The sequence below is a fragment of the Staurois parvus genome, unplaced genomic scaffold, assembly GCF_062004578.1.
Source record: "Staurois parvus isolate SC_StPar_1 unplaced genomic scaffold, SC_StPar_1.0 ptg000374l, whole genome shotgun sequence".
In the NCBI taxonomy this organism is placed as follows: Eukaryota; Metazoa; Chordata; class Amphibia; order Anura; family Ranidae; genus Staurois; species Staurois parvus.
The window spans coordinates 1,488,143-1,515,277 of record NW_028318170.1 but is presented as its reverse complement, the minus strand read 5'-3'; the positions used below and the strand labels follow the sequence as shown (position 1 = coordinate 1,515,277).

The 27,135-nt window shown below is 48.3% G+C and overlaps 1 protein-coding gene across 1 annotated transcript in view; it reads left to right on the top strand.

The window, feature by feature from the left end:
- LOC149456157 (NACHT, LRR and PYD domains-containing protein 12-like) overlaps nucleotides 1-27,135 on the top strand; it is a 118,561-nt gene that overhangs the window by 23,926 nt on the left and 67,500 nt on the right. Inside the window, exon 4 of the mRNA XM_089685381.1 lies at nucleotides 3,464-3,610. Within this exon, the coding sequence (XP_089541507.1) occupies nucleotides 3,464-3,610 (147 nt within the window). The remainder of the gene's footprint in view (nucleotides 1-3,463; nucleotides 3,611-27,135) is intronic.

Below are 27,135 nucleotides of genomic sequence, written 5' to 3'. Positions count from 1 at the left end.
TGAATGACTGTCTGCCTGATTTCATGACTTTTTTTCCTACCTTGCCTTTTTTACTTTTCTCCTTCTTTGTCCCGGGTGACAGAGCAGACACAGTTTGCTGCATCTGGTCTAATGTCTTTCCCCACGCAACTTTTGTCTCTTTCCACTCCTTATTTATTTCTTGCATTGAGAAACCTGAACCTGGCTCTTCTTCCTTAGAATCCTCGCCATTCCCACTGATCACTGCCAAATGGCCTCCTTCATCGGTGGGAGGCGGTGGGGGCTCTTGGGCTGGGGCAGAGTGTAATGCATGTTTCCTCCGATTACACTGTTCAACAAATTTTTATTTTTTGCCAGTTTTGGAAACAAAAGGATCCATTTCTTAATGAATTTCACATTCTGAGTTCAAATATAACAATGATATTTGTCAATTGGCTCTAGTTTTTCTGTAAACGGAAAGTTTTCTACTATAGGCGTAATGACTACATAATGCACAATAATTATATAGATAGATGTCTTTCCACAAATATAAAGCAAGTGATATTGACTACATAACAGCCTAAATGGCATAATATATTGCATAGGATTACCAAGAAAAATGATAGCCATAAGCTAAGTTGAATCATTTTAATACTTAGGATTCTCACTAGTTTTGTCTTCAGTTTGTGTCGGTTTTGCTTCTCTTGGCTTTTCTCTTGTATTCGAGGAAAGGGCTATCTCTTACAACTGCACGTGACGACACGCTTCAGGTTCTTCCTCACTTGACTCAACCACGAAGGATTCTGGTGCTTTAGGAATTGGTAGCCCCTCTCCATGAGGAACTGGACGTATTGCCGATGGAATATTTGGATAGTGCACAGATAACTTTTTCTTCTTATTTAGCCCTTTTACAATTGGAGGCACCATACAAAAGTAACAATTACTAACATGATCTGTTGGCTCTCTCCAAATCATTGGCACAGCGAAAGGCATAGATGCCTTTTTTCCATTCAACCATTGCTCCAGTGCCGTCCCACAAGAATTGCAGCATATATGTGGTGCCCAGCTCTTGTCCTGGTCTCCTATCTTGCAGCCAAAATACAAGTTGTAGGCTTTCTTAATCATTCCTGTTATCCTCCTTTTTTGTGAGATAAAAGTTATTTCACCGCAGATATAGCAGAAATTATCTGCTTTATTCACACAAGTTCGAGGCATTACTGAGTAGCCTATATAAGCAGAAAACGAAATGTAAAGACGAACTCCAATCAGCTACAGATACTGCAGCTTTTATGCAGTGAAGTGATGCAATTAAAGGCTAATATTGCATCATCTCAGTATACATGACATTTTCTATTGGTCACCAGTATCAATTGCGCAATATGCAGCTGAAGTTGCATCATCATTTTGAATGGCTTACGTCATTAGATGGGTGAATATATCATGGAAACTAGAGCCAATCAACATTTTTTAGGGTCATTTTCGTTTTCAGCACCCCAAAATGATGTAAGATTAGCTAATTTTATGCCCAAAACTTTTTACCTGTTGAACAGTGTTACATGACAATAAATATCCTCATCCTTATCTTTAGGGAGCTGAGGATACAGCTGAATATAATCAGGAATCACAGTGGCAGGTGTCAAAAAAGTGTCACAAAAAGCATTATTACTCTGTTCAGTTATTGGGGCAGAAGGGATTGGTGTCGGGCGCTTATGTCCTCCAGCATACTTCAACCAATTCAATGCTCCCCCTCTCATATATTTCATATCCCACTCAGGATCTGGACCAAAATAGGGAGAGGCAGTTTTGTCCCCTTTATCATATCCATGTGAAAGTCATCATTGTCCCCATCTCTGGGAAAAGGACTGACACTCCCTATAGTTGAACTCCACCCCACCAAGCTGTCTACCCACAACATAATAATCACCCCAAGGTGACTCTCGGGCAACATACTCTTTACATGTCTCATTAGCTGGTACTTGGGATTCTCTTAGAGCTGATCCATTTTCCTTACTTCATTTTTTTTAACAATTTTCTTTCTCTTAACACTTTACGCGGTGGATTAGGAGGGTCTGGGTACTTCCCCTTCCCGTGGGCATTTCCCATCTTTACTGCAGAGCAAGAAAGCAATGTTATGTGAGCTGGCCTATGTGTTTATCTACCGGTGATGACTCTTTATGCCTGGTGAAGCTGTTGTATGTTCTCTATAGGAGATCGATCTCTGAACAGTGTATGTTCTGTATAGGAGATCGATCTTTGTAGTAGACGATTCAGTACATTTAATATTTGTCTTCTGACCATCAGCTCCATCTAGTGGCCATAATGCAGTATTTTCCTGATTCACTCTCTTCTTATGACTGGAGATAAAATCTTCTCTAACTCTTCAGGTTGAATGTAATTGGGACGATTTTCTCTTCTGATCGAATGTTAGGGAATGTCACATTCACCCTATAAAAGGCAACATTTCACACAGATTGCACACATCACAGAGATGATTTGTGACTTTTGTGTGAATATTGAGCCATTCACAGGGCCCTTCTATAAATTGCCCCGACAATGATTTCTAGGGCACACACACCATCCAATCTCCAATCTCTCCATTAAATCCAGTATAAAGGACGAGGCTGTGTGGAGATAATAAATCACAAATCTGTCCAAAGGTCGATCTCTTGTGAAATGGTGAGAAACTCGGCCGGAAGGTTCCCTCTTCATCCCCCCTTTTCCTATCTTCCAATATACAGCACAGACCCCCAACATGAAAGGAGGATAGCGGGGGTCTTGTTATTATCAGGACACATATAGAGGGTTCCCCTAAACCTGTATGGGGGGAGATGAGTGGGGGAGGGGCAATGATGACTGCAATCCCTCCCATCTCACTTCATAGCCCCCAGTATTGGGATATTATGTCCCATCAATAGATTCTATGACCTCCCCAGTGTGTCTGCACCTCGTAGAGGTTGTCCAGTGTTCAGCAGTGGTGCCGACTGACCTATCGCCCGCCTCATGCCGGGTCAGGTGTGAGCTGCCAGTCATTCATTGGTGGACAGGAATGGGTGTGTCCAGCCAATGGAGGGAAAGCTTAGTGTTCAGAGATCTGAGGGTGGGAAATAATTCCAGGGGTGTGACATCATCACCTCAACATTGGAGGGACCAATTGTCTGCAGAAGTGGGTGGAGAGGGGAATGTCTGGACTGAATTGTATATGTTAACCAAAGTGGTGTTCCAGGATTCTCCAGAATGTGTTGATGAATGGAACCTCTTGTGTAGGTAGTCCGGAGATCCTGTATATACAGTACATATATATATATATCAGGGGCATCGAACGTTTTCTCTAGAGTGTGACTTCAAAGATCGGTCATAGCCACCAATGACATCAGGACCAGCATGAGAGTGTAGAGCCGGAGGGAAGGCAGCCATGTGGGAGGGAAATGTTGGGTGTTACATTGTTATCGTGTTGTCAGAGGTCATACATTCCTGGTGGTAATTATTGTCTCATTGTTGGGTTTAGGTTTGAGAGATGTATTATTTCCAGTAAAGATTGTCCGGGAGAGGACAGAGCAGAAGAAGGTGAAGTGTCCTTCTATTGGGAGTATAAAATGGATCCTGCTGATCTTTCCTTTCTGATGAACCCGGAGAGTAACATTCAGACATTACGGTAAGTGAGATCTGTGATCCTGCAGTGATCGGGAAATGTGACGTCTTGTGATTGTTCCCGTCCAGGGGCGGACTGACCATTTGGAAACCCGGGCACTGCCCGAGGGCCCGGGGCCAGTAGGGGGCCCCATGAGATACCCCTGGTACCTTTTTCATAGGCTTTTTTGAGTTTGGGCAAGAACACAGGGGCCCCATGATCCCCTATTGCCCAGGGGCCCCATGAGTTGTCAGTCCGCCCCTGTTCCCGTTTCTCAGTGTTTCCTGATATCTCTGGGTGTCCTCTATCCTCACCGATGTAGAATCTTCCATCACCGTCCTCTTCTCATGTCTTCTCCTCTCTGAGGGAATCTTTCTCTCTGTGATCTCATCCATGGGATTTGGGGTTCTCCTTGAAGTAGACCTGTGAGCAGGCTTTGTACATATGGAATGAACATCCCTATCCATAACAAGCAGGAAATAGGATCCAATACAAACCCTTAGGGCTCGTTCTCACGTGTGATTCTGAAGGAGAAAGCAATGCTCACTAACACTCCTCTGGCACGATGACGTCTTTTCATTGTGTTTATGAAGCTTTGAAAACACTATAGGAATGCCGGGTAAATTAATCATACTCACTATCGCCACATTGTCGCTCTCACTATCACCGCGTCGTCGCTCTCACTATCGCCGCGATGTCGCTCTCACTATCGCCACGTCCTCACGCTCATTATTGCCATGTTATCGCTCTCACTATTGCCGTGTCATCACTCTCACTATTGCCGTGTCGTCGCTCTCACTATCACCGCGTCGTTGCTCTCACTATCGCTGCATTGTCGCTCTCACTATCGCCGCATCATCGCTCTATTGCCATGTCGTCGCTCTCACTATCGCCGCGTCATCACTCTCACTATCACCGCGTCGTCGCTCTCACTATCGCCGCGTTGTTGCTCTCACTATCGCCGCATCATCGCTCTATTGCCATGTCATCGCTCTCACTATCACCGCGTCGTCGCTCTCACTATCGCCGCGTCATCGCTCTCACTATCGCCGCGTCGTCGCTCTCACTATCGCCGCGTCGTCGCTCTCACTATCGCCACGTCCTCACGCTCACTATCGCCGTGTCGTCGCTCTCACTATAACCGTCTCATCATGCTCACTATTGCCGTGTCGTCGCTTTCACTATCGCCGTGTCCTCGCGCTCACTATTGCCATGTTATCGCTCTCACTATCGCCGTATCATCATGCTCACTATTGCCATGTTATCGCTCTCACTATCGCCGTATCATCATGCTCACTATCGCCGTATCATCACTCTCACTATTGCCATGTTATCGCTCTCACTATCGCCGTATCATCATGCTCACTATTGCCGTGTCATCGCTCTCACTATCGCCGTGTCATCGCTCTCACTATCGCCGTGTCATCGCTCTCACTATCGCCGTGTCATCGCTCTCACTATCGCCGTGTCATCGCTCTCACTATCGCCGTGTCATCGCTCTCACTATTGCCATGTTATCGCTCTCACTATCGCCGTATCATCATGCTCACTATCGCCGTGTCGTCGCTCTCACTATCACCGTGTCATCGCTCTCACTATCGCCGTGTCATCGCTCTCACTATGGCCATGTCATCGCTCTCACTATCGCCGTGTCGTCGCTCTCACTATCGCCGTGTCGTCGCTCTCACTATGGCCGCGTCGTCGCTCTCACTATGGCCGCGTCGTCGCTCTCACTATGGCCGCGTCGTCGCTCTCTCACTATCGCCGCGTCGTCGCTCTCTCACTATCGCCGCATCGTCGCTCTCACTATCGCCGCGTCGTTGCTCTCACTATCGCCGTGTCATCATGCTCACTATCGCCGTGTCATCGCTCTCACTATTGCCATGTAATCACACTCACTATCGCTCTCCTGCTCCCTGGAGGACAGACCTCCCAGTCTGAGGATAGCCCCGGCTTGGTGACTTGTTCCCAGATCTGTGTTCTTTGCCGGGGTCACAATAGCTGGGGATACTCGGGTCATTAATGGTTTCTGATAAATAGCATGAGGTGATTGTAGCCGTATTAGTGCATTTGCGACAGAAACCATTGAGTACTGTCCGTGATACTTTTTTTTATTTGCACTAACATACAATTTTACTAACATAAAATTGTATGTTAGTGCAAATAAAAAAAGTATCACAGACAGTACTCAATTGTTTCTGATAAATAGCATGTAATATGTACTCACATAGAACCACAATATATGGATTCTAGAATGCACAGAGTGCCCGGCCATCCTCCTCTCCTTCATAATGGCAGTATAGCAGTGTGTGTCTGACAATCATGATGACGTCTCCACCTTACACATTATGTCTTAGGTGGAGCTTCTTCATGTGTATTTGTGCTAAAACACATGATTGTTTGAAATGTATAAATATTACCACTTTAGGTTTAGAGAGTGTGGCGGAACCGTTCCGCCTGGGCTTCCTCGTGCGGAGCGATGCGTCTCAGCCAATGGTCATCTTTTCTGGCATATCTTCCAGCGCTCTGCCAAGGCGGGTATTAGAGCTCAAAGACAATCCTTCCCCGATATCCTAAACCACGAGGTGGAACTTCGTGTAGGGTGAATGAATGAATGCTTTATTGAACACAGCTCAGTTTATACAGCACATCCTGGCAGTAATCCCGGCCCCCTGCCCCTTTCACCCCCATCCCCACCAGACAGTCTGGCACTTGGTTTTCCCCACCCACAACAAAATTCTACAGCACAACACAACAACACAGTATGAAATCTAGAGGAGTGAAAGACTACAAGTTCACATTCCTCTAAACAAGCAGTGTAGAATGTCTGTCTACATAACAGCGGCTAAACATATACAGCTTTACCAAGGGGAGAACGGGAAGACCACTTAACAAGGGGAGAACGGGAAGACCACTTAACAAGGGGAGAACGGGAAGACCACTTAACAAGGGGAGAATGGGAAGACCACTTAACAAGGGGAGAACAGGAAGACCACTTAACAAGGGGAGAACGGGAAGACCACTTAACAAGGGGAGAACGGGAAGACCACTTAACAAGGGGAGAACGGGAAGACCACTTAACAAGGGGAGAACGGGAAGACCACTTAACAAGGGGAGAACGGGAAGACCACTTAACAAGGGGAGAACGGGAAGACCACTTAACAAGGGGAGAACGGGAAGACCACTTAACAAGGGGAGAACAGGAAGACCACTTAACAAGGGGAGAACGGGAAGACCAATTAACAAGGGGATAAAAGCGGAACAGAAAGGTATAAAATGTTATCACAAAGGGACGGTTCTTCACAAGGCTCCCCCATTGCATAACACCCGCCAGACCCGGCGAAACCTTCAAATGGGTCCGCTTGGGGTTGGTTGTTCAGAGGATTACTTCAACTCAGTTTACCGGGACAACCCATCTGCCTTGGCATTTTGCTTCCCCAGTCATTACTGGATGGTAAAGTTATAGGGTTGGAGGGCCAAGTTTCACAACAGCAGACAACCATTGCCATACCGGGGTGTTGTGGTCAGTGAGTATGTGAAGGAGCACCCGTACAGGTAGGGCTACAATTAGAAGGACCCATACCAAGGCAAGCCACTATTTCTCCACAGCAGCGTAGGCCACCTCCCGGGGTAACAATTTTCTACTTAGGTAGGCCACTGGATGGTCATTCCCGTCGTCCCCAATTTGGCTCAGAACAGCACCCAATCCAAAGGTGGAGGCATCTGTGTGAACACAAAACTGTTTAGAAGGGTCAGGAACAGCCAAAACGGGAGCATGGATTAGATCATGTTTGAGCTTTTGGAAAGCCGTTTCACACTCTGGGGACCACACCACCTGTCGGGGCAGATTCTTCCGGGTCAGATCCATTAGGGGTTTAGCAATGACACTGTAGTTGGGGATGAATTTACGGTAGTACCCCGCAGTGCCTAGGAAGATAAGGACCTGGGTCTTGGTTCGGGGAGTGGGCCAATTTGCTACCGCTTGCACCTTTACCGGTGTCGGACGTTGCTTCTCACATCCGACCCGATGTCTTAGATATTGGACCTTGGAAACCCCAACATGGCATTTGTCAGGTCAGATGGTCAGCCCTGCTTGCCCAATTAATCAAGCACTTCCTTGAGGTGTCGGAGGTGATCCTCCCAACGATCACTGTAGATAGCTATATTGTCTAGATAGGCACAGAAGTCCTGCAGCCCATCCAGCAGCTTATCTACCATTCTCTGAAAGGTAGCTGGGGCATTCTTCATCCCAAACGGCATGACCCTGGACTAGTACAAGTCGAACAGGGTGATGAATGCTGACTTTGGTACCACGTCCGCATCCAGCGGAATCTTCCAGTACCCTTTGCAGAGATCGATGGTGGTAAGGAAATTACCTCTGGCCTTCCAGTCCAGCAGCTCATCTATCTGAGGCATGGGGTATGCATCAGTCATGATACGGTCATTAAGCCCCCGGTAGTCTACAAAGAAGCTGACGGTTCCATCCTTCTTGGGTACCAGGACCACCGGGGAGGCCCAGGGACTGTCAGAGGGTTCTATCACATCTATATCCAACATTTCCTTAATCTCTACCCTCATCCCTTCTCTAACAGACTTGGGCACTGCCTGCTTCAGGGGGGCCTGACCCTGCATGTCTACCCGGTTGGCAGTTGTGGTGGTGTACCCGGGCAGAGAAGAGAACAGCCCTCGGTGCTCTTGGAGCAGTTGGCGGGCCTGTTCCTGGGTCTAAGGAGGCAGCCATGTGCTCATATCTATGTACGCTACAATCAGCTGAGACTGTCTATCCCCTGGCAGCCCCGGCAGAAGAAGTATTTCTGAGTCATCGCAAATAGCACCTACCCTCTCCTCCTGTTGTTCGATGAATGGTTTCAGCATATTCACATGGAAGGTTTGCTGGTTCCTTCCATCTGAACAGTGTGCTACAAAGTACGTGGTATCACAGAGTTGCTCCACCACTTGGTACGGGCCCTGCCAGGCAGCCTGTAATTTGTCATGCCTGACTGGTTTCAAGGCCAACACTTTCTGTCCTAAGTGAAATATTCGGTCTCAGGCAGACCTGTCTTACCACCGTTTCTGTCGGCTCTGGGCAGCCTCAAGGTTGTTCCATACTAAGGTCGTCAAACATTGAAGCCTCTCGCTGAGCTCCAGCACATAGGCAACCACAGAGGTCCCCTCCTCGGCCACTGCTCCCTCCCAGTGTACGCATAGGAGATCCAGGGGTCCCCGAACCCTCCGTCAGCACAGCAGCTCGAAGGACGAGAACCCTATGGACTCCTGAGGTACCTCTTGGTAGGCAAACAGGAGGTGGGGGAGATGTCACTCCTAGTCCTTATGGGACATTGTCAACGTTCGTAGGAGCTGCTTCAGTGTACCGTTAAACCATTCGCAGAGCCCATTGATCTGGGGGTGGTAGGGAGAGCTGTATAGCGGTCTGATCCCACACAACTTCCAAAGTTGTTGGGTAAGCTCATCCATGAACAGCATGCCTTGGTCGGTCAGGATCTCCCAAGGAAATCCTACCCGAGAGATCTGAAGCAGGGCTTGAGCAACTGTTTCTGCCTGCACATCTCTCAGTGCTACGGCCTCCGGATACTGGGTGGCGTAGTCAACAATGGTCAAGATATACTTCTTGCCTGTGGGACTAGGCCGTTTCAGGGGCCCCACTAGGTCCATGGTGATACGGCTGAAAGGTTCCTTGACTATGGGTAGGGGCCTCAGAATGGCCTTGGGCCTGTCTCCCTGCTTCCCTACCTTCTGGCAGACCTCACAAGACCGACAGTAGTCCCGAATGTCCCCTGATCCTCCTGGTCAGAAGAAACTCTGGGTTAAGCGATGCAGGGTCTGTCAGTTGCCCAGCAAGTGGAATATCATGCGCAATCTGGAGGAGATCACGCTGATACTTCCTCAGTACTACCATCTGCTGGTGAGGTATTTGAGCAGCGCCCACCCCTGCTCCCCCATGAACCCTGTACAACTTGCCCTTGTCCCACTCATACCTCACATCTCCCAATCCCCCAGGATCACTCCAAGCCCTCCGCCTATAGGGGTCTATGGTCCGGTCACTGGCAGTTTCTTTAGCGAAATCAGAGGGGGAATCCCAGGTCAGGGCAGGGACAAGCTCAGTAGGGGGTGGGTATTCGACTCTTACCGGAGCCTTGGCAGGTGGAGCGACAGTGTGCTCTCTAGTCTGGTTGTGAGTGGTGACCGGATGATCTTCGGCAGGGGTCTCTGTGCCAAAAGTGGAGACCAGGACTCCAAGATCATTTCCAAGGAGAACCTCAGCTGGCAGGTTTTGCATTACTCCAATTTTAACATCCCTGGCCCCGGCCCCCCAGTCCAGATGAACCCTTGCTGTAGGAATCCGGTAGACATGGCCTCCCGCTACCCATACGGCCACAGACCACCTTGGCCCAGTCTGGCCCAGTCTGGTACCAGTTGGAATTGGACTAGGGTGAGTGTGGCCACAGTGTCCCATAATCCTTGGGCCCTACATTCGTTAACATGGACAACCTGTTGGTGATGTCGGCAATTGTCCGGGGTAGCAGCCTGGAGAAGGTTAGCCTCGTGAAAGACCCCGATGTCCTCATCCATGGTTGTAAAATTCCTCCATGAAGAGGCGGTGTCACTGGGGTTGTCCTGTAGGGAATAGGCAGAGGCTCGGCCTTAGGGAGTGGTGGGTCATTTGGAAGTGCCCCCAGAGGGTTGGCTGGTCTGGGGCCTTGGTGGATTCCGGGGTAAGTGAATCTTCTACTCTTCCAACCAGTCCATCCCCCACAGTTACTACCTGTTGTACCACTGGCCCCTCCCTCCTAGATTGTAAGCTCCGAGGAGCAGGGCCCTCCTATCCCTTTTGTATTGAACTGTACTGTTGCTGTATTATCTCCCGTTACATTGTAAAACACTGAGCAAACTGTTGGCGCTATATAAATCCTGTATAATAATAATAATAATGTGGATGTGCCCTGTTTGGTTGCAGCCATAACAGCATGGGCCAGACTGCTTTGGGTCAGAAGGTGTGGGCGGTCTGAGGAATTCTCGGATGACCAGCGTGGGCACCACTGGTTGTAGATGAGGTGCAAGGGGAATGGCGGGCTTGGTTAGCCTCCTGTTGTCCAGGTACTCATCTGCCCAGCAACTAGCTGACCCAATGTCTAACATCCCCCGGAAGTCCATTTTAAAACTGCTCCAGTAACAGCAGTTGCAACAATTCCTCCAGCTTGGTGATCTGACACACTTGGACCCAGCTGCATGTTGTAACTAATGTCCCCATTCAGTGAAGGTGTCCTGGGGTTTCTTCTTGAGTGCCCGGAACTTTAAGCGGTATGCCTCTGGGGTGAGAGCGTAGCGGGCCAGCAAGTGTTCCTTAACATAATCGTAATCCAAGCAGTAGCTGTCGGGTACAGTCTTGAACGCGTCTGCAGCCCGACCGGTTAGCTTGCTGCTCAAAATGGGAACCCGGTCTTGGGCTTCCACACCATGCATGGTGCACAACCATTCAAACTCCTGAAGAAAGCTGTCAATGTCCCCATCCACCTCCGAGAAAGTTTTAAAAGCAGCGTAGGGAATTTTCTTTGGTCCGGTTGCAGTCTGGAGAAGACGGGAGGTAATCCCTTCCCAGACCGAGCCCTCGTTTATGACCGGAAGTGACTAGGCCGCAGTTGGGTGGCATCGTCCAGGGCCTTGGAAATCTGTTCAGGGGTGGGAGTACTGCCAAACACAGCCAAATGCCACTCCACCTCTTGTTGTAAATCTGAATGCTATAGGGGTCTCCATATGGTGCTAAGCGGGCCTGGCGTTTCAAGGGCCGATGAGTCGCTCTGTTCTTCCAACTCCTCCCGTGAAGCGGAGTTCGCTTTTGGTGGAGCAAGGTTCACTTCAAGCATAGCAGAGTGCACATCAGGTGAAGTGGGGTGTGAATCTGCTTGGTCCAGGGCCATAATCTCGGCCAGCAGTTCCTCTCTGGACGTCCCTGAGCGATAAGCAGGCTTGGAGGGCTGGCTTCCGGAGGTTCCGTACATCCATCTAGCCAAGTAAGGACGTCTCCATGAAAAAGATGGGGTCCCGATTGGTGGTTTGGATTTTCTTTGCAATGAGGAAAGATCCCACTGCTGCCAACCAGTTGTGGCGGAACCGTTCCACCTGGTCTTCCTCGTGTGGAGCGATGCGTCTCAGCCAATGGTCCCCTTTTCCTGCATGTCTTCCAGCGCTCTGCCAAGGCAGGTATTAGAGCTCAAAAACAATCCTTCCCTAATTACCCGATAGTCGAAACTTTGTGTAGGGTGAATGAATGCTTTATTGAACACAGCTCAGTTTATACAGCACATAATGGCAGTAATCCCGGCCCCCTGCCCCCTTCACCCCCACCAGACAGTCTGGCACCTGGTTTACCCCACACACAACAAAACTCTACAGCACAACACAACAGCACAGTATAGAAGTGAAAGACTACAAGGTCACAATTCCCTAAACAAACAGTGTAGAATGTCTGTCTACATAACAGCTGCTAAACATATACAGCTTTACCAAGGGGAGAATGGGAAGACCACTTAACAAGGGGAGAATGGGAAGACCACTTAACAAGGGGAGAACGGGAAGACCACTTAACAAGGGGAGAACGGGAAGACCACTTAACCAGGGGAGAACGGGAAGACCACTTAACCAGGGGAGAACGGGAAGGCCACTTAACGAGGGGAGAACGGGAAGACCACTTAACAAGGGGAGAACGGAAAGACCACTTAACAAGGAGATCCCTGTTGACAAAGTCCGGATGTGACGAAACGCGTCCGGGGCACGTGACGTGGTGACGTAGTGACGCTCTTCCGGAAGTGCTGTGGTGGCCATTTTTGTTCCTGGAACACGCGGCTGCGCTTGTCCTGGAATCCTCTATACAGGTGTATGGCTATTGGGGAACCTACCACCGATGATCTATTCCTCCTCTGGAGTGGTATGGTGAGGATACCTAAACACTACTGAGGAGAGGCATGATTATGGAATCATTTTCTTTGTGTGGAAGCTGATCTCATCTTATTTTAATGTAAGTTGCTATAATAAAGTGTTGTGATTATTTATGATATACACTGATCCCTGGTCTGTTTGTGAGGTCTGTGGGAAGTGGCTGGAAAGGCTGAAAGAAAAAGAAGGTTGGAAACAATCTCATCTATGCTTATGTTACTACCTTGAGGGTAATTATGCACTTCTGTTATTTGTGTGCAGTGGATTAACATTTAAGGCAGAAGGAATTTTTTTCTTTCACGGTTGCTGTGGCACGGTAGTTTTTTGCATGTAACACGTGAGGCACTCTTATGTTAATATTGGGATAATACACTATGTTTAGTTTTTTTTTCTTTGAGGTATATGAAGATTTGTTTTTGGATTATATCAAAAAGGCGGTTTGGATACACGAAGATTTGAGAAAGTACCGACAAAGATTAATTTTTGGGATTTTATTTGGACTTTGATTTTTGGACTCTTATTTTGGGACTTTAAACGCTAAATATTTAGGTTTATTGTAATCAAGTTTACTTAAAGATTGATTTATTTATGTACCGTATTTGCCGGCGTATAAGACGACTTTACAACCCCTGAAAATCTTCTGAAAAGTTGGGGGTCGTCTTATACGCCGGTATACGGCGAGCCGGTGTGTCAGGGCTGCACTTTTTCCAGGGGCGGTGTCCTCCAACGGACACTAAGTACAGGGGTGGGCAGAGGGGCTGCTGTACCTTACCTGGCTCCGGTCCCGGTCCCACGATGATCCGGTCCAGGAAGCGCGGCTGCTCCTTCTTTCAGTTCGGCCACTCGATGGTCGCGCGGCCGCTCGGCTCCGCCTCCTTACCGGTGATTGCGCCAGCGCACACAGGCGACTAATCACCGGCGAGGAGGCGGAGCCGAACGGCCCCGCAAAAATCAAGCTGCCGAACTGAAAGAAGGAGCAGCCGCTCCTCTCCCCCACTGACACTAACGATGGGGCACTATTCCTCCTCCACACTGACACCAATGATGGGGCACTATTCCTCCTCCCCACTGACACCAATGATGGGGCACTATTCTTCCCACTGACACCAATGATGGGGCTCTATTCCTCCCCCACTGACACCAATGATGGGGCACTATTCCTCCCCCACTGACACCAACGATGGGGCACTATTCCTCCCCCACTGACACCAACGATGGGGCACTATTCCTCCCCCACTGACACCAATGATGGGGCACTATTCCTCCCCCACTGACACCAATGATGGGGCACTATTCCTCCCCCACTGACACCAATGATGGGGCACTATTCCTCCCCCACTGACACCAATGATGGGGCACTTTTCTCCCCACTGATACCAATGATGGGGCACTATTCTCCCCACTGACACCAATGATGGGGCACTATTCCTCCTCCACTGACACCAACCATGGGGCACTATTCCTCCTCCCCACTGACACCAACGATGGGGCACTATTCCTCCTCCCCACTGACACCAACGATGGGGGACTATTCCTCCCACTGACTAATGATGGGGCACTATTCCTCCCACTGATACCAATGATGGGGTGCTATTCCTCCCACTGACACCAATGATGGGGCATGATTCCTCCCACTGATACAAATGATGAGGCACTATTCCTCCCACTGACACTAATGATGGGGCACTATTTCATCCACTGACACCAATGATGGGGCACTATTCCTCCCACTGACACTAATGATGGGACACTATTCCTCACACACTGACACTACTGATGGGGCACCATTAGTGTCAGTGGGAGGAGTAGTGCCTCATCATTGGTATCAGTGGGAGGAATAGCACCCCATCATTGGTGTCAGTGGGAGGAATAGCACCCCATCATTGGTGTCAGTGGGAGGAATAGTGTCCCATCATTGGTGTCAGTGGGAGGAATAGCACCCCATCATTGGAATACCATACTGAAATACCATACCATATTGAAATCAAATCTGATGTTTTTTCATTTTTATTTGGTGTGTGTTGGAAGAGGGGTAGTCTTATACGGTGAGTATAGCTCAAACCCTATATTTTAACAGGAAAAGTAGGGGGTCGTCTTATACGCCCAGTCATCTTATACGCCGGCAAATACGGTATGTACTTCAGGGGAAGGACTGTTAAAGTGACTTGGTGGGGTGTTATAATCAAAGAAGGATAGTGCTGGATGTTTAATATTAAGAATATAATATTACTAGATAATAATAGTGCTGTGCTGCTTCTAGTGACCCAAAAAATAAAACATCAATAAACACCCCCCTAAGCATCAAACCCAATGTGTAAATGAATAAATCTGTGAAACAAATCAGTCAATAGTAAATAAGAAAACTGTCTGAGCCACTAAACCCAAATGATATGTGAAACATATATCAAAAATAAACCATAAATGCCTGGCCAACCTATAATAAACACCCGGCTGAGCTGAAAAATAGTGTAAGAACCAACAAGAACAGTATTAAATTAGTGAAATGTAAAACAAAAGTCCCTGTCAGTGCCATCAGTGGATCTGTCACATCGGCCCATCAGTGGATCTGTCAGTGGACCCATCAGTGGATCTGTCAGTGCAGCCATTAGTGGACTCATCAGTGGATCTGTCAGTGCAACCATTAGTGGATCTGTCAATGCAGCCCACCAATGGATCTGTCAGTGCCGCTATTAGTAGAGCTATAATTGCAGCCCATCAGTGGATCTGTCAGTACCAGCACTGAAATATCCCACCAGACCCCAAGATTTAGGGCCCAAACATATCTCCCTGACACCCTGGAAAAACCATTATAGCTGCCTTCCAGCTCAGGATCAGCTTCAACCCCCCCTTTCCCCACACAGACAGGTGTGCAGACCAATACTGGAAATGTTTCTGAAACTGATTTTTGTATTTGTTTTTCCCGGATGATTTACTGCAATACATTGTGGACCAGACAAACCTTTTTGCCCAGCAATATATTGATAACAATCCCAATACATCCTATTCCTGTCCTTTTCTATGGAGACATCTATTCTGCTGTAATGTCCCGGTCACGCTATGGTCTGATCATGTGATTCCTGTATTTCAATGATAACTCACAGTGCCCTCCCTGAGATCATCCCAACTATGACAAACTACAATATCTGACCCCCTAATAAATTATTTTGCTAAGAGATTTGTGGAACTTTATGTCCCTGAGCAACACATTTGTGTGGATGAATCCCTTGTCCACTTCACTGGCCGGCTGGGATTCAATCAATACATTCCCAGTAAAAGGGCCAGAAGCTGAAAAAGCTCTGCAAAAGAGCTACAAGATATGTGCATGCCTTCCACATGTATGAAGGGAAAGACTCCCAGCTCCAGCCTCTGGAGTGCCCAACCTACATTGGCACAAGTGGTAATATTGTCTGGGACCCGGCATTCCCACTGTTCCAAAAAGGTTATTATATCTACCTTGATAACTATTATACCAGTCTGCCCCTTTTCTAGCATCTGTACCATGAGAAGACCTTAGCTTGCAGTACCACCTGAAAAAACAAAAAGGGCTTCCCAAAAAGTTCAGTAACCACAAGGCTACAAAGGGAGGAATCTGAGAGTCTGAGAAACGAGGAAGTGTTGGCCATGAAGTGGAGGGACAAGAAAGATGTTTACGTCCTGTCCACCATCCATAATGACACCTCGGTGGAAATTCATGGAAGATGCGGTACCATCCAAAAACCTGAATATATCCATGATTATAATTAGAGATGAGCGGATCGAACTTGGCGAAGTGGAATTTGTTTCGAAGTTTGGGAAATATTCGATTTGCGACGAATCCGAAGATTAGCCAACTTCGGATGCGCGAATCGAAATTTTCCAAAAATGGCGGCGACATGTGTGGCGACGGGGCGGGCATCTCTGGGAAGGCGCGCAGACAAGGCGCGCTGACCCATAATGCATTCATTCATGACATGTGATCGCATTAGCCAATCAGCAGCCAGCCAGCCAGCCAGCCAGCACTGTGTAATGGTGGAGCTATAAATCGCGGCCATCTTAGAATTCTCCATTAGCCTCCAGTCATTCAAGAGAGACAGACCTCTGTGTATTAGGGACAGAGTTAGGGCCACAGAGACTTTAGGGCCACAGAATCGTTACTGAGGGACACAGAAAAGTTACTCAGGGACACACAATCGTTACTCAGGGACACACAATCGTTACTCAGGGACACACAATCGTTACTCAGGGACACACAATCGTTACTCAGGGACACAGAATTGATACTCAGGGACACAGAATCGTTACTCAGGGACACAGAATCATTACTCAGGGACAGACACAGAATTGTTACTCAGGGACACAGAATTGTTACTCAGGGACACAGAATCGTTACTCAGGGACAGACACAGAATTGTTACACAGGGCCACAGAATTGTTACTCAGGGCCACAGAATTGTTACTCAGGGACACAGAATTGTTACTCAGGGACACAGAATCGTTACTCAGGGACACAGAATCGTTACTCAGGGACAGACACAGAATTGTTACTCGGGGACACATAATTGTTACTCAGGGACACAGAATTGTTACTCAGGGACACAGAATCGTTACTCAGGGACAGAAACAGAATTGTTACTCAGGGACACATAATTGTTACTCAGGGACACAGAATCGTTACTCAGGGACACAGAATTGTTACTCAGGGACACAGAATCGTTACTCAAGGACACAGAATCGTTACTCAGGGACAGACACATAATTGTTACTCAGGGACACATAATTGTTACTCAGGGACACAGAATCGTTACTCAGGGACACAGAATTGTTACTCAGGGACACAGAATTGTTACTCAGGGACAGACACAGAATTGTTACTCAGGGACACCGAATTGTTACTCAGGGACACAGAATTGTTACTCGGGAACACAGAATCGTTACTCAGGGACACAATTGTTACTCAGGGACACAGAATTGTTACTGAGGGACACAGAATCGTTACTGAGGGACACAGAATTGTTACTCAGGGACACAGAATCGTTACTCAGGGACACAGAATTGTTACTCAGGGACACATAATTGTTACTGAGGGACACAGAATTGTTACTGAGGGACACAGAATCGTTACTCAGGGACACAGAATCGTTACTCAGGGACACATAATCGTTACTCAGGGACACAGAATTGTTACTCGGGGACACAGAATTGTTACTCGGGAACACAGAATCGTTACTCAGGGACACATAATTGTTACTCAGGGACACATAATTGTTACTGAGGGACACAGAATTGTTACTCAGGGACACAGAATTGTTACTGAGGGACACATAATTGTTACTCAGGGACACATAATTGTTACTCAGGGACACAGAATTGTTACTGAGGGACACAGAATCGTTACTGAGGGACACAGAATTGTTACTCAGGGACACAGAACTGTTACTCAGGGACACAGAACTGTTACTCAGGGACACAGAACTGTTACTCAGGGACACAGAACCGTTACTCAGGGACACAGAATTGTTACTCAGGGACACATAATCGTTACTCAGGGACACAGAATTGTTACTCGGGGACACAGAATTGTTACTCGGGAACACAGAATCGTTACTCAGGGACACATAATTGTTACTCAGGGACACAGAATTGTTACTCAGGGACACATAATTGTTACTCAGGGACACAGAATTGTTACTCAGGGACACAGAATTGTTACTCAGGGACACAGAATTGTTACTCAGGGACACAGAATTGTTACTGAGGGACACATAATTGTTACTGAGGGACACAGAATTGTTACTCAGGGACACAGAATTGTTACTCAGGGACACATAATTGTTACTGAGGGACACAGAATCGTTACTCAGGGACACAGAACTGTTACTCAGGGACACAGAACTATTACTCAGGGACACAGAACTGTTACTCAGGGACACAGAACCGTTACTCAGGGACACAGAATCGTTACTCAGGGACACAGAATTGTTACTCAGGGACACATAATCGTTACTCAGGGACACAGAATTGTTACTCAGGGACACAGAATTGCTACTCAGGGACAGACACAGAATTGTTACTCAGGGACACAGAATTGTTACTCAGGGACACAGAATTGTTACACGGGGACACATAATCGTTACTCAGGGACACATAATTGTTACTCAGGGACACAGAATTGTTACTCAGGGACACAGAATTGTTACTGAGGGACACAGAATCGTTACTGAGGGACACAAAATTGTTACTCAGGGACACAGAATTGTTACTCAGGGACACAGAATCGTTACTCAGGGACACAGAATCGTTACTCAGGGACACAGAATTGTTACTCAGGGACACATAATTGTTACTGAGGGACACAGAATTGTTACTGAGGGACACATAATTGTTACTGAGGGACACAGAATCGTTACTCAGGGACACATAATTGTTACTCAGGGACACATAATTGTTACTCAGGGACACAAAATTGTTACTCAGGGACACAGAATTGTTACTGAGGGACACAGAATCGTTACTGAGGGACACAGAATTGTTACTCAGGGACACAGAACTGTTACTCAGGGACACATAATTGTTACTCAGGGACACAGAATCGTTACTCAGGGACACATAATTGTTACTCAGGGACACAGAATTGTTACTCAGGGACAGACACAGAATTGTTACTCAGGGACAGACACAGAATTGTTACTCAGGGACAGACACAGAATTGTTACTCAGGGACACAGAATTGTTACTCAGGGACACAGAATTGTTACTGAGGGACACAAAATCGTTACTCAGGGACACATAATTGTTACTCAGGGACACAGAATCGTTACTGAGGGACACAGAATCGTTACTCAGGGACACATAATTGTTACTCAGGGACACATATTTGTTACTCAGGGACACAGAATTGTTACTCAGGGACAGACACAGAATTGTTACTCAGGGACACATAATTGTTACTGAGGGACACAGAATCGTTACTGAGGGACACAGAATTGTTACTCAGGGACACATAATTGTTACTGAGGGACACAGAATCGTTACTGAGGGACATGGAATTGTTACTGAGGGACACAAAATTGTTACTCAGGGACACAGAATTGTTACTCAGGGACACAGAATCGTTACTCAGGGACACATAATTGTTACTCAGGGACACAGAATCGTTACTCAGGGACACAGAATCGTTACTCAGGGACACATAATTGTTACTCAGGGACACAGAATCGTTACTCAGGGACACAGAATCGTTGAATTAAAGAGTATGTCAGACAACACGCAGAGGAGTGGCAGAGGAGGCAATGTTTCAGGAGCGAGCAGACGTGGCAGCAGAGGAAGGGGTCGAGGCAGCACTAGTCGCAGCCAGAGGCCAGTGCTCCCGGTGTCATCCAGCGGTCGTGTCTCCACCGACAACCCTGCCGTCCTCGATTGGTTGGCTCGGTCGTCTTCCTCTTCCCAGGTCACCTCTGACACCTACAGCCAATGGTCGGTGGGTACGTCAGACACAACCGTTAGTTGGCATGGCCCGGGAGCAAGCACACTGAAATCACGTGTCCTCTACCGGCCCCTGTCCTTTGGTGTTCCCTCACCAAGCGAAGTATCGCATGCTGTGGGCTCAGCCCCACTGTACAGTGAGGAAGAGCTAACAGAGGGCGGTCAGGAACGGGGGGAGACATCCGCCTCTTCAGCAGCCAGGCGAAGAAGTACTGGCGAGGAGAGTGGCTCGGTAGCCGGTCTAGAGACAGGTCTGTCTCCTGACCCACACGCAGCCGAGGAGGCTAGTAGTGAGGCGGAGACCCTAATTGATGATGATGAGGCTGATCGCACTTGGCAGCCTCGTCGTCATCAGGCTATTGCTTCCGCATCATCAGGAGAAGAGGGTGCCAGCTTGACAGCGAGCAAAACAGTCGGTGGGTTGCCCAGGAGGCAGCAGGGTCGCAGCAGTGTCAGTGGAGGCAAACGGCCACGGAGTAGAGCACCAGCTCCACTGCAGCCTACCACCACGGCCAGTAGTGGTGCCGGTGTGCACGGAGGAAGTAGTAGTCAGCCAGTGAGGAGTAGCGGGGGCAAAGTTTCCTACTCGGCGGTGTGGCAATTTTTCGTCAATCCGCCTGAGGAAGTAAACGTAGCCGTATGTCGACTATGTGGCCAGAAAGTCAAGCGTGGCCAGGGGGCCCATGTTGGGACTACAGCGTTGCATCAGCATATGCAGCGTCGCCATTCGGTGGCCTGGGAAAACCGTGATAAAGATACGGCGGTTCTGCCTGCCCCAGCCCCCTCTCCATCACCCGCTCCGTTACTTGCTCCGTCACCCGACGTCAATCGCCCTCTATCAGCCAGTCAAGGCTCCAACACCTCTGCTGAGGGGAGTTGTCGCTCATTGGCATCTTCCGCTCGTTCAGATGCTCCTTCTCCTGCTACTCCTCTTCACGGATTCCGTCAGCAGTCTTTCTTGGAATCCGTTTCCAAGAGACAACAGTTTGCGAGCATGCACCCGACGGTGCAGAAGCTGAACGTCCTCCTGTCCAAGTTGCTGGTGCTGCAGTCCCTCCCTTTCCAAGTGGTGGACTCAGCACCTTTCCGAGAAATGATGGCTTGTGCTGCGCCGCGGTGGAGAGTGCCAAGCCGGCATTTCTTCGCCAAAAAGGCAGTGCCAGCCCTGCATTCACATGTAGAAGAGATGGTGGGCCAGTCTTTGAGCATGTCGGTCTCTGCCAAAGTGCACGGCAGCGCCGACGTGTGGAGCTGTAACTACGGTCAGGGACAGTACATGTCATTTACGGCCCACTGGGTGAACGTGGTGCCGGCACAGCCGCACCAGCAACTTGGACAGGTCACGACGCTTTTGCCTCCACGTTTGCACGTCCTTGGTCCAGCAAACATGTCCGCCTCTACCACCTCTTCTTCCGCCGTGTCCTCAGCCGCCACCCCTGTGCCAAGTCCCATTACCCGACCGGCATATCACATGTGCAGGGCGCAACGGTGTCACGCTGTGCTGCACCTGGTATGCCTTGGCGAACGTACTCACACAGGGGAGGAACTTCTGAGTGTAATGAACAGAGAAATAGACAGATGGCTGTCTCCGCGCAAACTGAAAATCGGAACCATGTTGACCGACAACGGAAAGAACATGGTGTCTGCTCTGCGTCAAGGAAGGTTGTGCCATGCGCCATGCATGGCTCACGTGTTCAATCTGGTTGTCAAGCGGTTCCTAAAATCCACCATCCCACTGCAAGACATCCTTAAAATGTCACGTAAACTTTGCATGCATTTCAGCCATTCCTACACCGCAAAGCACACCCTCCTTGAGCTGCAGCGGCAGAACGGAATTCCACAGCATCGCCTGATCTGCGACGTTGCAACAAGGTGGAATTCAACCCTACATATGTTAGACCGCCTTTACGAACAGCGAAAGGCCATCACCGATTTCCTGATGTTACAAGCGGATAAAGGTACTCCCCTGTGTAACTTCGATGTCAGCCATTGGCAGCTCATGCGTGACACCTGCGCTTGCTCAGGCCCTTTGAGGAGGCCACGCTATTCGTGAGTCGGCAGGACTATGGGATGAACGACGTCATTCCTCTGTTGCACGTCCTGGAACAAATGCTGTTAACAATGGCTGGTCAGGGTGCGGTAGACGTGGCGCACAGATCTCAACGCCACATGACCCCTGTGGGGGCAGGACAGGAAGAAGAGGAGGAGGTAGAGGAGGACATTGGTGCTCAGGAATTATTGAGTGAAATGGGTGGTTTTTCCACTCAGCGGACAGGAGTGGAGGAGCAGGAGCATCTGGTAGAGGAGGAGGAGGAGGAGACAGAGGACCCAGACGCACCGTGGCAGTATGCTGTGGAGATGGAGGCAGGGAGTCCCTCGCATTCCTTGGCACAAATGGCCCATAGCATGCTCGGTTGCTTGCGTAGCGACAGCCGAATAATAACCATCAGACAGAGGGATGACTTTTGGCTGTCCACCTTGTTGGACCCTCGCTACCGTTCCAAAATGGTGGCCTTTTTCACACCTGCTGAGAGGGAGGCCAAAATTACGTACTATAAAAACCACCTATGTAGTCAGTTGGTCTCTGCCTTTCTGCGCCAACGTCCATCCTCAGACACTGTGGGCCCTGTGCGCTCGCGTTCCGCTGCCATGGCAGCAGGGGAGGGGTGGGATGGTAGGAGCAGTGGCAGCTCCACCAGCAGCGGCTGCCTCAGTCTGCAGTCGATGATGAGTAGCTTTCTTCACCAGCGCAGTGAGGAAACTACAAACCAGCCGCAGCAGCAGCAGCATCAGGTGGACCTGGCGTAGGACCTCAAACAACAGGCTTGGGCCTACTTGGACAGCACCCTGCCAACCGAGGTAGACAATGCCCTTGACTACTGGGCAACGAAACTTGACCTTTGGCCCCAACTAGCTGAATTTGCCCTTGAAAGGCTGTCAAGCCCGGCCAGTAGCGTGGCATCGGAGCGCGTGTTTAGTGCGGCAGGAGGTATTGTAACTCCGCGGAGGACACGACTGTCCACCCAAAGTGTGGAGAGACTCACGTTTGTGAAAATGAATCAGGCGTGGATTAGTCTGGATTTCAAACCACCAGTTCCTGAAACAACTGACTAAATCCGCCATGAATCATGCCCCAAACATGTTATTATTTTTAACATAGGCCTCTGTATGGCCTTCAATTTAAGCTGCTTACGCTTCGCCACTCTGCCATGGGCCCCTGTACCGCCTCCTCATGCTGCTGCCAGGTCCAGAGTGTGTCATGGGTCCCTGTACGGCCTCCCATTGCTGCTGCCAGGCCCGTAATCTGCCATGGGCCCCCGTACCGACTCCTCATGCTGCTGCCAGGCCCGTAATCTGTCATGGGCCCCTGTACCGCCTCCTCATGCTGCTGCCAGGTCCAGAGTGTGTCATGTGTCCCTGTACGGCCTCCCATTGCTGCTGTCTCCATCGCCACACTCTGCCATGTGCCACTTTCAGGTCTCCTCACACTGCTGGTGGGTTCCATTTTGTCATAGGGTGCTGTATGGCCTCCCATTGCTGCTGCCAGGCCCGTAATCTGCCATGGGCCCCCGTACCGACTCCTCATGCATGCTGCTGCCAGGCCCGTAATCTGTCATGGGCCCCTGTACCGCCTCCTCATGCTGCTGCCAGGTCCAGAGTGTGTCATGGTTCCCTGTACGGCCTCCCATTGCTGCTGTCTCCATCGCCACACTCTGCCATGTGCCACTTTCAGGTCTCCTCACACTGCTGGTGGGTTCCATTTTGTCATAAGGTGCTGTATGGCCTCCCATTGCTGCTGCCAGGCCCGTAATCTGTCATGGGCCCCCGTACCGACTCCTCATGCTGCTGCCAGGCCCGTAATCTGTCATGGGCCCCTGTACCGCCTCCTCATGCTGCTGCCAGGTCCAGAGTGTGTCATGGGTCCCTGTACGGCCTCCCATTGCTGCTGCCAGGCCCGTAATCTGACATGGGCCCCCGTACCGACTCCTCATGCTGCTGCCAGGCCCGTAATCTGTCATGGGCCCCTGTACCGCCTCCTCATGCTGCTGCCAGGTCCAGAGTGTGTCATGGGTCCCTGTACGGCCTCCCATTGCTGCTGTCTCCATCGCCACACTCTGCCATGTGCCACTTTCAGGTCTCCTCACACTGCTGCTGGGTTCCATTTTGTCCTAGGGTGCTGTATGGCCTCCCATTGCTGCTGCCTCCACCGCCACACTGTGGCTCCACACTCTGGTTTTGGCCCCGTGACTGCCCAAATGAGTGAAGTGTGCGGTGATTCTAAGATCGACGGCACTCATCTGCATGTCATACTGACTGACAGTATTATTTCTCTTCACCAGCAGACTACAAGGGCATTTAAATTAAAGGTACAGTGTTCTGCACTAATATAAAGGCTCTCTGAAGCCTAGAAACACCCTTTTTATAAGTTAAATTCGCAGCGAATATATTCGACTCGAATCAAATTTATTCCTCGAATTCGCCGAATCAGCCAAATCAAATTTTTGAATAATTCGCTCATCTCTAATTATAATCGGTTCATGGGGGGGGGGATTTAAATGATCAGATTCTACAGCCCTAGTTGTCAACAAGAAAGTCCCTCTTTTGCATTTTATTTAAATTGCAGTTTATTTTTTCCATTTGGCCATTTGCAATGCGTTTGTCATCTATCAAAGTCAATAGAAAGACCCACCACCTTCCTCAAATATATAGAAGAAATTATCCATGCCCTGATCTACCAGCAAGGATCCCCCCAGAAAACATTTGCTCTGATTGTGTGAGCAGACTTCACGAGCAACATTTACCAGAAAACATTCCACCTGCAGAATCAGGAAAAAAAATGTCAGGTATGCAGCAGAAGAGGAGTTAGGAGACACCAGTGTTCATTGTCCCCAATGTCCCTCCCAACCGGGCCTATACATCGGAGATTGCTTCTGACATTATCACACGTCACTAAAATATTAGTTCCCCTTATTTTTACCATCCTGCCATTTCTCAGTTTCTAAAATCCATGCTGATCATTTGTCTGCAGCCTTGATGGCCCATGCCTCTGCCTTCCACGTTGACTGACCCTGGCCTGTTTACCAACTATGCCTCTGCCTGCCATCTGGATTGTTTCTAAACCACGTTTCTGCCTTCCACCTGCACTGACCTCGGCCTGTTAATCGACCATGTTTTTTGCCTGCCGCTTGAACTGATGTTTTGCCCTGCTACTGTAGTAGTGGGTACAAGATAACTCCGGGGTCTCACATATGTGAGGGGCTTCAGAGTAGAGAGAACCAGTTTTTGGTTGTCACCGGTGATAGGACTGATGTCTGTCTGTAGCCAACCTGTCCTCGCTCCTCTTTAGCACCGGATCTGGGGAAATAAAGCCATTGACACAGAAGTGTTGTAAGCCGTATTTCTGAAGTGTAATCCGATGTGTTCGGGGTAATATACAGAAACAAAATAGACGTCTCTTAGTCAGGATAACTAATAAAGCATTACACTCTTATCAGCCTTTTGATGACAAAGTCCAGGAAGTGACGAAACGCGTCGGGACACGTGACGTATGACGCAATTACGCTAGACCGGAAGTAGGTGTGCGGCCATCTTTGATTAGGGAAAATGCGATTTTTCTCCAGGAAAGTGCCTGTCCATGTGCTAAACAAACCGAAAGCTGGAGTTTTTTATGTAAGTGGATGTAATAAAAGTGTTGTACCCTTATTACTCAGTCTCTAACTGCCTGTTTCACCTTATGAGGGATGTGGAGATATACCGAAAGGATATGGGTATACGTTTAATGGAAGTTTGAGAAAATTGGAGGTGCAGTTATCTACCATTCCAGAAAGCGGGTTATTAGCTCCATAGGGTAATTGTCCATTTGCAGCACCAGTTTGGAGTGGTCACCTTTACACTGGTTGATTTGATTCACATTTTGAGTATTGGTTGCAGTGTGTTGAGTTCACTGTCACATTATATAGATGCACTTGGAATGTGCTTCGAGATATATTGTTGGTGCACATTTAGAGCATATTTATAGATTATAGATAATTTATTTTTTTTTTTTTTTTCTCACTGCTTGAACAGTTTGTGTTGGAGTATGCATGACACATAGTGCACAAATACATTTTGTAATAAGATAATACACTATTTGCGATATATATATTTCTTTGAGGTTTTTTCTACTGGATCATCGTATTTGAAATTTTATACAAAATATCACAAGGAGAAGCGATTGAAGTGGAGAAAAAGTGATTTGGACTTGTTGTATATAGAAAAAGGACCCTTTTTTGGACACTAAGTTTATTTATTTATTTATTTTATTTTATTTTACTGTATTGTATTTTTATTTATTTTATTTTATGTTTGTTCTTGATAGATGTGTATTTGGGGTAATTAAGATTGCACATTTAGGTTTGGATATCTTTATAGATTTAGTTAAGAAAAGGTATAGAGGGGAAATGAAAAGAACATTTTGCTCTTATCAGTATAGTTACGTGAAATCAGAAACTACAAAAGCTGAGGGGCACCATATAAGATATTTCCGTTTACACAGAAATGAGAGCAAATTCCTGAAAAACCAAACTTAAGCTGTTCCATATCTAACATAGAGGCATTATATAGAATGGATTCCAGTTTAAAGATACATCTCCCTACAACTGGGCCTTGTAATTCCCGGATCAGGGTCTGTTAGTCCTGAGGCTTCGAAGTGATTGGGTGGGATAAAGCCTCTACCCTGTGGCCAGGTCTTACATGACTGAGGCCTTAAAACTGCTGTTCCTTCCTGCTGTCTGGACCAATACTGTGCTGTCCATATCTCTGCCTGCTGCCTGTATGGACCCAGGACTTTTTATGGACCATGTTCCTGCCTTACCTTAACTAGCACTTTGGCTGTGCTGACCATATCTCTGCCTGCTGCCTGTAATGACCCAGGACTTTTGTTGGACTATGTTCCTGCCTGTTGCCTGGACACCAAGTCCCAAACTATCTTGCCACTGCTCCCCATGTAGTCTGGACATCCTGGGATCTCTATGTGACTATCTTTTCCCAGATCTGGTACACTTGCTGTGGAGATACTGTTTGAATGCAAGGAGGCCAGAAAAATTAATGAGGAACTCCTCTAGGCAGAAGTTTTGTTGGGGAGTATAGACATCATA